The sequence below is a fragment of the Helicoverpa zea genome, chromosome 6 (assembly GCF_022581195.2).
Source record: "Helicoverpa zea isolate HzStark_Cry1AcR chromosome 6, ilHelZeax1.1, whole genome shotgun sequence".
NCBI lineage: Eukaryota > Metazoa > Arthropoda > Insecta > Lepidoptera > Noctuidae > Helicoverpa > Helicoverpa zea.
The window spans coordinates 4,862,123-4,877,502 of record NC_061457.1 but is presented as its reverse complement, the minus strand read 5'-3'; the positions used below and the strand labels follow the sequence as shown (position 1 = coordinate 4,877,502).

At 40.5% G+C, this 15,380-nt stretch overlaps 1 protein-coding gene across 7 annotated transcripts in view; it reads left to right on the top strand.

Moving 5' to 3' along the window:
• LOC124631093 (RNA-binding protein Musashi homolog Rbp6) overlaps positions 1–15,380 on the top strand; it is a 461,305-nt gene that overhangs the window by 286,136 nt on the left and 159,789 nt on the right. For all 7 annotated transcript variants that reach the window (XM_047165259.1, XM_047165261.1, XM_047165258.1 and 4 more), the window contains one exon: positions 11,703–11,795. In XM_047165259.1, the coding sequence (XP_047021215.1) occupies positions 11,703–11,795 (93 nt within the window). The remainder of the gene's footprint in view (positions 1–11,702; positions 11,796–15,380) is intronic.

Genomic DNA, 15,380 nt, shown 5'->3' with positions numbered 1-15,380 from the left:
CCACCGCTTGCGCAACGTAACCTAGTAACGCATCTACCAATTTGCACAAAATCTATACAATAATTATTGCAAATATTCATGAGTAATTTTCTGAGCAATCATGAAGCTTCATTCTGAGTTATATCATAAATACTATTTCAACCAGTAACTCGCAATAAACATCAAAGAGCAAATCATGTCACCTGATAAGATCGAAGCGACAAAACTAGAGTAATATAGAGAGCGGCGATCCCATTACAAATGCATCGGGTTGTCTGGTCGGCTGACAGGACGCGGCGGGGCAAGACGATGCTCAGTACAGCGTCATATCAATCACCATTGCCGTACTCCAGGCCGATCCCTTGGCACTTGGCCTACATTCCAAATTACACAAATTTACGTAGTGGGCCTAACCGCTGCCGTTAGCCCGCCGCGCGGATTAACTCCAGAGCGCAGCTTACATCGGGACCGCTCCAATACCACGCTCAACCGATGCCCAATCTTTATCTATATACCGCACTAACTTTATAGTTATACAACGTCTAACTTCGCCAAATAAGCCCTTAATACACAAGTTAATAAGTAGAAAAGTTTGAATAAACTCATCTTAACTCGTCAATGTTGAGAGCCATCAGCGACTGTCTACTTTGGTGAAAGTTAACGTTAAGTAGGATTTGCGTTAAACTTACGTTTCCTCGGAAGGATTAAAGCAATAGCGGCGACATATTTAACAGATTGTAAGTTCGATTTTATCTCCGATACAGTGATAGATTAGATCGCGGTTTTGAATGAATATTTGAACAGCAATTTGAGATCTGTTTCGCTGGAGCGATACGTAATTTATAGTGTTTCGGGATGTGGGCGTACAATCTATTTGTTATGAATCGTTTTTGCCGTTTCTCGGCGTATTGCTCGTTGTTATAGTAAACACGCGTAATACCCTTTCATTTATAACTCCCGCTGCGGTTCTTGATATAGGCTCGCCCTTAATACCGACTTAATTAGTGTCACGCAAGTTCCATAATCCAAGGCTTGAGCATCGTACGACCGTTCTTAAAATGGAGATTAGTGCGGCAAATATCTCGAACTACGCTATCCGTTCATAAAGCCACTACTCCACTACACCGCTTTTGGGATAAATATTCAGTTGGGGAGCCGTAAGGGTGATTTATCTGAGAAAAATCTTCGCGTATATTTGTACGCTCTTTGTTGCTAATTGTAATATATACGGCGGGATTGAATTCTACGATGCCTTGTTGCGACAGAAAGAACATAATAAATTGTAATGTAGAAGACAAACAAAAATTTAAATAACCCCAAACTTGGTAATTCGGTGAAGATTTTAAAGTATGTAAGTATATTTTCAGTGTCGCAACATGTCGGCACGAAGAGTCAACTGCAACGAGGAATTCTAAAAGAACTGAACATAAACATAGTATTTTGTGTACGGAAGTCCTTCCGCGGTCGCGTACAACGGATGTGCAGGAAAACGCTTGCATACTGAGTAGGCGTGCCTAAAAGACACTGCGGACTTTAGTTCACCTACAGCGGATTACACGAAACTTAAACATGCCACCTAAATCTGCGACAAACCGTTACAACCGAAGCATTTAGCTCACTGGCTTTACGGGCCTGAGCCTCTAACTACGTGAAATTAAAGCCCAATTCTAAACTACACCACTCCACTTTATACCACAGATTAATTCAATTTATGTCGCTCTATTTTTATAGACTTTGGAAAAATGTTGACTGGCGTATTAATTTTTGACAAGTCTCTACGGAAAACTCGCCTCGTTTTAGTTAATCTCATTAAAATTTTAATCATATCCTCACATCGGACGTCAACGTATTATTTCTAGATTGTCCCCTGACATGTCACTCGGCAAATTAGTCAGGGATTTGTTAGTGTCGATCGGCGGGCGATTTTATTTTTAACGAGACATCAAACATTATCGAGGGCTCCGCGAGGAGTTACTCAAGCGCCTGTTTACAAATAAGAAACGTCCAGGAGACGAGTGCGTAATAAATTTTATAACACGGCATCGATTCGGATTCGAACGTAATAATAATATATCGGCTGGAAATATTGGAATGTGTCGGTGCGCTCGGCGCACATCTTAAAATAGACCCTCATCAAAGACAAGCAGGTTTGCAGCTGTAAATCCATTTCACTGTGGCTTGTCCGCATTATAAATTGGGGCGTACATATGTATGCGCGCAACTTTGTTTGTGTGACGTTTAAACAGAGCGGCGTGTCCTGTGACCTCGTGTTTCCATCTCATGTCGCACCACATTCGTTTGCGTTTTCTATTAACGTGTCCCGGACACTATTAGGGCAGCTAGATGGATGTTGTAATTTGATTTTGTATACATTCACCGAATTAGAGGAAAACTACTGCTACACACAAAGACGTGCGCTGCCATGTTTTAGCATTAGGATTTGCAATTCCAATTTAGTGCAAACAGTAAATGCAAAATTTATTCCAAGTTAGTGAAATTCGTAAAATGTAAACTGAATATTTTTTTGAGAACAATGTCAAAAAAAGTCGTAGTCATTATCAACAATGTGATTCCGTTGACAAACTACTTGTGTATGATAATTTGAGTCATATTGCATTTGATGAAACGCGGTACGCGAGCCGAGGTTCGCTGAGCACTCTAGACGACCGCAGTGCATAGATTTGCATTTTACGGTTTTGATACGTTGAGCGAATATTCAGTGCGGTGTCGGCGTAGGTATCTTTTCAATTCGACGCGGCGGGCGCCGAGTGGCCGCTCGAGGGCGCTCGAGTAGTGGCGCGTGCTCGAGTGCCGCGCTCCATGCGCCTGCGCACCGCTCGCCTCTCGCCCCTCGCACCTCCCTCGCCCGCGTCACCCGGCGCGGAACTCCCCATCCTTCGAAGGTTATTACAATTAACTACAACGCTGAGTTAAGCCTCAATTTGGCACTGGTTACTGCTGCCATTAGAGATCTACTGAATGTACGTTTTTAAACGAATTCAACGATAAGACGTTTTGCAACTATAAAGTAATGAAACAGGCGCATATCCTAGGGCATATATTCAAAGATCCCAAACATGAAGGCTTTAGGGACGTGCCGTTATTCGTGGTCGCGTGGCACGGAAGTCGGCCATATTGCGGCGTGTCAGCTGGTCGCAGCCGGAAGCGTCGTCAGCACCACGAGTACAAGACGAACATTTAGCTAGTTTTATGTCTTACCACTCATAAAACTTGGTACATTTGTCTAGTACGTTGTGTCCGCTGGTGTTCACTTAAGCTATACAGAATAACAAAGTATTTTTTATCGTTAGCACTGAGGTCAAGTGTTATACGATACAAATTATGTTTTAAATTGAAAACTGCAGACTGCACTCCAAAACGAATAAGCAATAACGTCGCACAAGACTTCATCTAAATTGAATTCATACTTTGCTGTCTGTTGTGAAATATTTTCATCTTTTATCTGCCTAGAACTGTTTTGTATGTTGCACTCCAAAATTCTGGACCACCGGCATGGAGAATAAATCATGCGTCAAACACACCCATCGGAGGGGAAGGGGGCGAGAATGTGTCGTGTGGAGGGCGGGAGGGGGGTCATTGCTTCCGAACCATTCATTCATTCGGCCGAGATTCATCACGTCACCGACTCATAGGCCGGCCAATTAGTGACGCCGATTCATTTTCTTTATTTCTTTTCCAGAAACAGATACCCACCGCCGAAAGTTAATGTCGGATTACTTATTTTCCCTCGGGATATAAAAGGATATAGGAAATATTATGTAGAAATCTTTTGTACGTCAAGATTTATTACAGGCAAATGTTCTGATACCGGCTATCCTACCTATGACTTAAACGACTATTAAGGTAATAAAATTTTCATCTCATATGATATCCATTATTAAATTTCAAAGGAGATTATGATCTCGTAATCGTGAAATATAACGTTTTCTATTTCACCAAGCTCGTTTGAAGAGGACGCTTAAAATTTATCGACTCTGGTCCTCCTTTGCTATAAAAGTGCAAAAGTTTTCCACGGAACGCACAATTTACTACGTTTCTGGCGAGTACAAACTAGATTTAATTCAGCCACTGTACATATAAGCTATATATTACGTAGATTATTATTTTGTGCAAAGTTTAATTCTGCATTGCGCCATTGCCGAATTCGTGTATGAAATTAAAAAATATTGCACAATTCCAATATAAATTGAGAATTCCTTTGGCCTGACGATTATAAGTAAGCCAAGTATTTGTATGTGTTTCTAAGGAATGAATAATTTATCATCGTCCTTTGATACCACTTTCCAGACGTCTAATTTTAAATTCTATTTGCCATTCAACTGTGTGTAAAGGATATAATTTAACTAATTTCCAACATGTGTGCGAGAGGAGTAGAACACTTTCGTGAGTAGCAGAGTACATACCTTTTGTATAATTAAACTGCGGGCAAACCCAGTTTAAGTTTAATCCTATAGCCTCTTGACACCGCACTCCCGCCCGGAGGGGAGCTTATTTTGTTCGTCAACACTATCGACCGATGTGTAGACGAAAGCGCTCAACCGCGCTACAAGTGTCACTCGAAATACAACTGTTATACTTATGTAACACGGTTTGTTTTCCAATGTGCTGTTGTGGGGACGCCGTTTTCTTTTTGTAGGGATAGAGAAAAATATACGGCATATATAGAGTTCAGTCAGTCGGCTATCATTCACCAGGATTGCATGTTTTGTAGGCAGCCTCCGTCATAGACGACATTTGTTCCTGTAGTTTGTATTTATTTAGTCTTACGAATAGCTCCATACATTCGGCTGAGGGAGGGTTGGTGACGTCAAGTAGTTCGTCGTAAGGACATTTAAGTGATGCTTACAATGTATTCGTATCACGACGTCGCCGGAGGAAAAGTGTTGTGTTACCCCACACATTACTTACTGTGACATCAATTAAATTTCATGTAACCCTCAAATAGGTTTAGTATTTAATCTTGACAAAGTAAACAAATATAACGTTTCCTCTAATGTTGGTTTGCTTTATTTATCTACTGATGTATGTTCGTAAACACACTTTGTCGTATTATCGATGCTACCTGTTTTGAAGGCAGAAAACATTTGAAAAGAAAAATATATAACCTTTATACCCACGTCATTTAAAACTTTCATTTGTCCTCTAAGCGAATAGAGTAAGATTTGTAAAAAGAAGATATTTAACTAGATACGAAATTCAGTCGCATGAAAACGCAGACAGCAGACAGCTAAAACAAAATACAGACACATGGTGCATGTCTCGTGTAAAGTTTTTTTAGTTTATTACGTTTATTGTTTATTTACAACAAGCTGCGATCCCACAGAGTAAAAGTAATAATACATCCGAATGTAAAGTTCAAGTTTCGTTAAGAGAATGTCCGATTGTCCAGCCCCCGTGTTTTAATGAATGCTCTTGGCATCCCCGCCACGGCTTACAACATTTAGGTCCTTATTACGCATTCTCGACATTTGCTTAATGTATGAAAATTTGAAAGAACGAACCATGTTGATGGTACTCGAAACAAAATAATTGCTACGGTCGCGCGGTCCGGGATTCGGCCTCGACATTCATTATTCACTTTTTATTTCGCCCTCCCCTCGGCTTATAATTTGACTCGAAACATAAAATCAAGTTTTATTTGATTATGCGTAGCAAAAAAGAAAAAATACAAGTATCTTGTATCCTTCACTTTTAATAGGGAGAGGAATCTTTACATTATGATTTACTTGGAAAAGTTCATTTGCGTTATCTTCAGCGATACAGCTCATTTCGTAACGGCCCGTCTATTACGTGTTTTTCTCAAAACAATCCATAGTGCCTGAACTTTTATCTTTTTCTTTAGAGTAAATTCTATTTCAGTCACGCAAAATTCAAATTTTATTGAACTGCTGACGATGTACAAATATTCGATTTTGAATTTTCAAAGTGGTAGCGGAGTTTCAGCGACACATCCATCTCGTACACGAGGCTTACATCACGTCTGCATACTTGAAACAAAGCAGCGTCAGTCAATCTTACAATAGCCTAGGGTTGGTATGGGCATAGTTTTTTCATTTAGCAAGAAAGGGGAGTTAGCGGCAAGGCGTAGGCGCCCCGACGTCTCGCTTTCATCCACTCGCGGGTGCTGCTACATAAAGGAAAGTACGCACACAGTTACATATATGCAGTTCTGATGTGTTCCGAATGGCTTTCGATGACAAGTGCACTGAGCCGGTTCACTTTTTAGGTTCCTAAATGCAGCTATTGTTTCCGAAACTCTCGTGCGAGCATTTCTAAAGTATGACGTCGAAGTAGTCCATTCTGTTAGGGGTATAACAGTTATTTGAATAAAACGGTTCAATGTTTTATCGATAGAAACGAGAAAATGTCATAAACAATCAAACAGCATTAAAGTGTAGTGCCGCCCACTACGTAGATATATTTAACTGTATAGAATGAAGTGGTCCTTTGTTCGCGCGCCGAGCCCTGCGTACGAGTAATAGAACGTAAAAAACTGAAAGAAGCAATATCCCAGGCCTCTTCATAGCTACTCCATCCGTTTCTTTACACCATTGTGCGGATCCTCTTTAAATTTTTCATGGGCTTATCAACGCATCGATCAGGCGTTATTTATTCAGTTCACGATGTAATTCTAAGAAGTTTGTTCATTTACATGTATTCGTTTTTTGCGTATTTGCTTGTTTGTGTTTGCTTTATCGAGTATTGAATGGAAAAGTACTTTAGAAAATGACATTATTATTTTATTGATCTAAATTCCATCGCGTTGCATTTGGTTGATTTTGTTTATTCTATTTTCATTTAAACAGAATGGAAAGACTTTATTTTAAAATAAAATTCAGTTGCATGTTAGTGTTAATTGAATTGAGACACTGAATCATTTCAATTTGACAACAATAGCGAGTGCATGTGCGGCGGCGAGTTTGTTTTCGTCGGAATTAACTAGTCTAAAACGACAGACAGCAAGCATCAGTACGAGATAGAGATTAATACTGTGCAAGTGTCGGTGAAGCCGAGAAGCAATAACGTTTCGTTAATGTCTCCCATTTAGAACGTACGCGGTTAGTGTCTTGCGTCGCTTGACGTCGCACGCCACAACCGACTACGTACTTATTTCACGTCGTGTCGCTCCCACCGAACTAACGAGACTGGCACCCTGAGCCCTGGAATCACCATTTGCCATCCGTGTGGTCTCTGTATTGTTATAAATGGCATAGATCTGTTGGAAGGCGCCACCTTGCGGGACCTAATGAGCTGTGAAGCAGATAAGGTGCGCGACACGAGAAGACGGGATCATCCCCTATCTGTACGAAATGCTCACTGCGCCGAGGCGAATGCCACCGATACATATTTAGATACAGTTATAATGTTGCCAACAAATAAGATAAACTTTGCATACGGTATGTAGGTACCTAAACTTTATGCGCTTTACGAAATTTGTTACAAGAATTTGCACGGTAGAACGCCAGTTTGGCCTATACGAAAATCAATTTTCGTTTCCACTAAAATACTTTCACCAGAGCTTTCACCAAAACGCACAAAGTGGAGTGAACAAAAAATTGAATGAATGATAGGGAGGTTACATTCTATCCTGTGGGTGTAGTAATAATGAAAAATAGGTGCTTCAAAAATACGCATTTATTCAGGAAGACAAAGAACAGACAAGCGGGCCAGAGGCTGTGGGCAAACAAAAATGAAATGCAACGTCAGCGTCGGGTGGGTCGGCCGACCTTTGTGCCCTCGCTTGCGCGACGATCCCCCCAAATTCTCTGTGTAAAAATTGATTAATATTGTCCCAACCGCCTCTGCCGCAATAAGTGCTATATTCACTCTTTCATGTGCCACACAAGTCTTGAAAGAAAATGTTTTCAACTGGATTTCGCAGGCTGCCGTAATACTTTTTTTAGAAAGAGCGAAAAAGGTGTGCGACGCAGAGTGGATTTAGAGAAATAAAAAATAACTATTCGAAGGAATTGTACGAGTGCTGACGTTGGATGCATTTATGCGTTTAGTTTCATGGCGCTGTCACGTTGCGCTACAAAACGGAATACGTTCAGAATAAAAACATTGTACACTGTTATATTTTACTTCCTTCGGTGTAAACGGTTGAAAAATGTATGTATGCACGTGTACGGACATTTTAATTTTTCGACCGATAAAGTTTATGGCGTTTATTACCGAAAATATCGGTGGCGACAATTTCGGTGTGGTGCGAAGCGTTGTTGGTTGGGAACGTAAAAATTTGTGTGCGGCGTGCGCTGCGCTGGTGGCACATTATGAATTGAGTTAGAGCAACTCGTAAGCCGCACGTCGCTACAGGGACGCCGCACCGTCGTGCTGCTCGCCGCCCGTAATTGGTGTGTGTAGCTTTTTGTCGTGCTGCGGCCGTTCGGTGTTTGCCGCCCGCGGTCAACTTACTCTAAATTAAATTGTTGTATTTTTCACAACAAAATGACTGTGACGTAGCTGGCTACTGCCGCGTCCTAACGAGCGCGACGCTAATGTTGTTTGCTGGACGATGCACGTAGCAAAATTTTTGAGTTTCGCATTGTAGCTTTACATGAATTCAAATTATTTCTTTGCTCATTACGTTCAATTTTCAATCAAGATTAGTGTAAATATTTGTTATAAAAAACATGCAACCTTATTGTCACAGGTAGGTAAATATTTAATTCATTAAAATGAAATTCAAACAATCAAAAAGCAAATTAAAGTTACGCATAATGTACTTAGGGTGGCACGCAATTGTCAGCCGTGACAATTAATACGAGCAATCAAAGGTAGCGCGTACCAATTTAGAGGCCCGAGCTAAAAATTGGATATGCGGTGAATAATAATTTTCCCAATGGAGTGAACTGCGTTGTCCACATTTAAGGTAATTGCCAACAGTTTGGGCTGACGTGGCGGCCGGCAAGCCTGACACTCACTCCCATAGGACCACCCTTTACAATCCCATTTATAAAAGCCGCTTAATCAAATTTTTATTTATCGCTCCCAGAGTATTTTGGTCGTATGAATCCGTGATTATAATATTCAAACTTCAAAACGTAATTATTGTTAATCAGTTTAATCAAAATTCCATAATGATAATTCCGCATATTACCGGTTGATATCAGTTTTATTCGATCATTCCGTTATTGGACGACCCATATCCGTACTTGCGCACTAAAATACGTTTGCTAGACGCATACATGTAATACCCCATATCGCGTGTCTTAGTATTGAATATAAATCTATCAAATTTCGTATTTTATGGTCAAAAGGGTTGGGTGATCAGTATGAATATTACCCGGGCATTGCGGTTATCGATCAGTCGGACTGCCCGTCGTGTACATAAATAAAAAAAGTATGATCATGATCCGTTTGCACCTTCTTTTTATAGCCTCTTCGCAGTATATCATTTATATTGAACACGGAAAAATATTCCCCTAAAATTTTATACGTTCATTGGTTTCATTTGGGGTTACGGCAGTAACTATAGCAACATAATAATGATATAAAGGTAAGTTACGGTGCTCAGGGTTTAATCAAAATATTTTTGTTGCAAACAATGTTTGAAGAATTCCCCTTAGAAATTAATATGGAAGTTGAACGGAATGTAGTATTTTCCAGCTATGTCCTTGATTGTTAAATAACGTGGAATTTAAGAAAGTATGTCAAGTAACACAGTAGCAACAGTTATAGCTGGACGGATGTACTCGTAATCATAAAACGTTGGTTACTGCAATTTCAAAAGTTTATTTCTCTTATTCCCAGGGCATTGAACCGTTCCGATGAAGATGCTGTTTGTTTTGGCGGCTGCCCACCAAATGTTTACCTTACGATCTCATAGTATTTTTATATACTTCTAAGCGAGCTTTTTTCTTGAAGTATTTATTGACTGCAGTAGTTTATTATTTGAGCATCGCATTTAAATGAAAAATAAAACTTATTACGTCTACAATGTTACTCCGAGACATCGTAGGAGTTTTCAAGAATCATTAGTGTTGCTTGGAAAAAAAAATCAGACAACTTGTTTTTCTGCAGCGAATGAAAAAAAAAATTAACAGGGGAGAAAAACGCGTTGATTCGTTGAGACAACATGACGCGGGTAGTAGGCAAGCGTTGTCACACTTGAGATTTACAGGGAAAAGGCAGCAGCGGGGGTGCGGGACGCGGGGAGCGCCACTTGGACACGTAGCCCCCGCCCCCGCCGCGCGCGCCTCACCCCCGCCATGCCACTTATTCATCATTTACGTACATTTGAGTGTGATTTCGTTTGGGATCGTCCCAGAACTCCGGCCCTCTTACTCACTTACATTAGTTACATTAGACGTTACCGAATCTTGTTTTATTCAATTTCCACAGCGCTATTATCTTTCGCCACTCATAGTAATAGGGATTCCTTTCCGAGACGTAATAATATTTCTCGTTTCTAGTGCCTCAAAGGTTTAAGGATTGTATATATTGTTGTATGATGGTGATATTATTTTGTTACTAAAAATCTTGGAGCTTAATACACTTATAAAAGATTATACGCTTGGGTTACAAGCGTTGACAATTTATTTTGCCATGTAAAGTATGTTTACTGTCGCACACAATTTTGCTTATGACATTACCTGTAGGCGAAGGCTATAAACATTTTAATTCTCAAGGCTCAACTTTACCACCTGACATAATTCTATCATGCTGTACCAGTAAACTCTAACAATACGTGGAAATTGAGTCCACATTTGCAGGAGCGACCGCTGAGTTTGAAAAACGCCAACACAACAGCTCACAGGGGGTTAATTGTATGACTTTTGTCGTTTCGGCGGTTATATGATATCTACGTAAATGCTGAAGCTCCCTTTCATGTTGACGCGACATCTGCTAACTTTGTCGTGGCGTCATAATTACAGTATCGAGCACAGCTCCCAGGCTCGTTACCAATAGGAAGCCCCGTAAAAATCTCAACGACCATTGTTAACTTGACGCGGCGTGCATTTTTTCCACCGTTATTACCGCGCATAAATATTCAAGAAAACAGGTAGCTTTCCTTTGAGTTCGAGCCGTGCAACGATATTGACATTATAATGAAATCCCCCTTTAAACGTCTACGCTTTGATTGTTAAAATATGCATTGAATAAATAAATTAGGTTATACCAGCGATCGTATTCATAGCGCTTTATAGACTGGATTTACGTTAAATAATTTTAGCGATACTCATTAGTAAATCTGTGAAGATTTAGTAGCGGAATTGCTTCACAGACTAATCTAAACTCACATTTTAGTGAACAAGTCTGAACACGGTCCAACATTGTCGGTCTGTGGTCGCTATTATCCCGCAGAGTCATTATGTATTATGCGTTCTTCTGAAATATCGCTGGTTATCCTTCGCGGGAGGATCGCATAATATATTATCTGTAATTATTTGAACATTTTGCTCGCCCACTGTGAGTTGCCTTTACTTTGTTTCCAATTGTTTTTACGTTATGAACTATCCGAACAAATTATGCAGAATCCCAACACATCCGATGCTCGCGCTTGTGCTTACTATTCATATAAGCCGATAAACATAAATACTCGTACAAATAAATAACTAAAGAAAGTGGAATTTATTGGAAAAAATAAATTCACAACAGAATATATTATTTTGCGGATTTGCAAATAAAACATATGATATTTATGTGTACATTCATCATGTCATATATTATTGGTATTGATTGATTATGTGTTGTTGCAGATGGTCACCAGGACAAAGAAGATTTTCGTAGGAGGGCTATCGGCACCCACAACGCTTGAAGACGTAAAGAATTACTTCGAACAATTCGGACCGGTGAGTACTCGCATTTTTACTAGTGTCGGTAGCACCGCCATTAGCAGAACGAATAGAGGCGTTTAGCCGCTCAGCTGTACAGTCGACATATTCCACGCAACGTGGCCGCGTCGCGCGCGCAAAGTTGAGACAACTTCGCTCGCCAAATTTAATTTACAGCAAACTTTTTGGAAAAGTGTACTGAATTTGCACTGTCATGTCTCATTTGTTATTAGGCAACGCTAATTTTACCCACAGCTAAATCATTCCGTGCACATAATAATTAAACACATTACCCTCAAATTTGGCGCGTCGGTCAAACTTGCAAACTGTGTTATTGCGATTATGTTCTTGCTTTACTTGTTTTGATGGATATTCATAATACAGCGGCTTAGTTCCAAGCGATTAAATAGTAGATGTACTCCGTTTTTTATACCGAACGAACGCCATTATGTGAAATTGAAGCTTTCAACTAAATTAATGTTGTTTTAATGGATACTAAATAACAAAGCAGATATTTAAATCAGGAAAACAATTTCTTTGTGCCATTATTGTCTCAGGTCGATATTGAATAAGACTGTCGTCTTAGCGCCAATCTCTCGTCTCGTTTCTCGGATGGTGTCACACGAAAAGGGATCCTCGTGTGACTATTTAAAGTTAATATTCGCGTGGCGATGCGCGTGTGCCTGTAAGTCTGCGATAAGTTGGTCTTTGTCTGGCGGCCGCGACTCAGCGCAGGTGTCTATCTACAAAAGTTTGGTCGTAATTAGCCCCGTATCTAGCATGGATGCGGACTAAGGAACTTTTCAGAATTCAACATTGGCTACAGGCGGGAGTCATTGTGCCGCTCTCAAAGTAATCGGAGCGAGCCAGCCGGCAGCGGCAGCCGGCCGCGACGATCAAGACCTTCATTACCTATTATGAGAGTTTAGAATAAAGCCAACGAGTTTTTCGGAGTGAATGTGATTGATGCCGAGCGAAGGAAATATCCCGGGAGAGATAAAAGGAATTTAATGAAGAGTCTTTAAGAATAATGATTAAGGGAATGGTTATTCCTTTTGGTCGACGGCCTAATGACGGGGTCTTTTGAATTACTTTTTGTGACTACGAAATATTGTGTAACCGCAATTATTCTAATTAAATACAAGATGCGAAGAAAAACTGACGAGACAGATAAATCTAAAGACTGCCGAGCGATGGTCTGTCTCACTTTGATGGGAATAAATTGGAACACGTGAGCTTCAAAAATAACTCTGTTACAACATCCAATGTACCAACAAGGTTCTTTTTAGAAGATCCTATTTTTCATTACGGAAATTGTTTATTTGTCGAAATAGAATATTTTCATATTGAAATTGATAATACTTTTGGTAAAAAATCGTACGATTTTCCTTGTGTACCTACCTCGTTATAAATATGACCTTGACTACGAACCGTTTAAAAGGCCTGGATGGTTACATATAGGTAGTAATCTAAGGAAGTAAATTACGGAATACCGTTATTACATTCAAGAACGCACACCGAGAATTCTGATTACAAATTAATTCAATAACATTGAAGCCGTGCACTGTGCTCCCGGGCCGGCGTCATTTCGTAAGGGTGTCACATTTTGAGCAAGTTTAATTAACAATCTAGTCGCTTTTGTAGGTGCCTTCATTAGTGTATTTGTGGATAAACATTGCGCAAACTCGGCGCGTGCGTGTGGCTCGTGCGAGCTGTGCGAGATCTTACGAAGTGGCGCGATGACGTGCGAGCGTCGCGGTGAAGTGTTGTGACTGGTGGAGCTACGCACAGCCGGCCGATGTGCCTCCGTGACTCCTGTCTCGATACCGGTTCCCTACGTGCGAGCTTTTCGAATGCAAACTGTCTCAGAATATCAAATGAGCTACTTAAATACCGAACACAACGACTACGCCCACCTGAGGTAAAGGCCGTGAGGACGCATACACGCAACGCCGTAAATGAAAGCCCGTCGGGCCGGGGGTGGGCGAGGTTCAACCCCGGTAACGATTTCCTTCAGATAATGGCAAATTCTCTGACGAAAGCTGCTCAATGGTACGAGGAGTAAGGAGTTGGGAACCGTCAAATTTATGTACTCCGTCCATGAAATCGTCATGCCTATCGCTGTTTCGTCCAAACGTGACTAAAGGAAGGGTAGTCGCGCAGACACCCCTGTTTTTGAATGTCGCTTGCACACCTACGCAACGATATGGCTGCGATAAGGCAACGTCAGCAAAGAGGGATGAGCGTGCTTAATGAGCTGCAGATTAACGATTATGTTAAACATCGCTAAGCATCGCTGGGGTACTTATCACTGTGCGATAAAAAATCCGAAAAAAATATGACAAAAAATACACAGTATCGAGTTACCTTTTTCTGTTACTCAGGTGTGACCAGACCTTAATAGCGATCTTGAGCGTCCAAGCATTCTTTCATTGGGGAACTTTTAAGTGTGCCTGTCGGCACAAAAGTCAAGAGTTATGGAGATAACGTGCCTTCGGTAGTTTAATCTGCACAGATGTGGCGAGTAAAAAAACAGAACGGATTGCAGCTGGGTTAATTTTATGGCACGAGAACGCTTAAGCTGAAACAAACACGTACGGGAATTACTTCCGGGCATACATTCTCTGAAACAGTTTTAAGGTGGAGGTAATTTGCCAAATCCAGTTGTGTATGATGAAGAGCTAGCGTTGTTCTTATGAATTAGTATCTTGCTCACTAAGAATATTAAGTGATGTATTGTTTTAAAGTAATGGGGTTACTTGTTTCGTTGTTGAGGAAGAAGCTTTATTAAGGCGAGTTTTGGGGTTGTTTTGATTTTATTTTTGTATTTGAATTTTTAAAATATGTTTATCTTAAGAAAAAGTAACTTCATGTCTGACTGGTGGCTTTGACTTTATAGTTAACGGATGTCTTTGTAGTTAACTAAATTCTCGTAGACATGTCAATAATTGTGTAGCCGTCACGAGGTCTTCCATTAGCGTCATAATCCGTCAATCATGGTCAACGTTTGAACAACATTTGACACCTATTGACTAACCTCTACATAACAACCCTAGACACTCCGAGACATTGTATTTAAACAAAAGTATAGAAAGAATATACAATGCACCTGATTATAGATAGAAATATGACTTCATTATCTGCATCGAGTAAATACTTTAATGGTAATTATATAATTACTTACTGAAAGAAACAAAAATCTGGAAGCACATGTGTGTTTGTTGCTTATCGACATATCGACAGGTCGTTACTTCGAAACATAAACAACACTTTTCCTCGGAATTTTTACGACTTTCGCGGAACGGCGAGCTCTCACTCATACAAGGTCTTTTCATTACTTCAAAGTCGGCGTGGGATGCAAAACAGGAAGAAAACAGAACTCTCATAATATGTAAATCGTAGTCGAATTCACTTGAAAGTCGAAGCTGGAGCTCTGCGATGCGGACTTAAAAATTAATTAGCCGAACGACCGGTGTAATCGCTGAAGCCAGCACCGATTAAGAGTTATCTGGGAGCGCGTGCGGCCGCAATGTTGACTCCACCGTCCGGTACCAGAGTGCCCTTTCCCTCGTCGCTCGAGTGCCGCTTAGGCTCTTGTGCCTC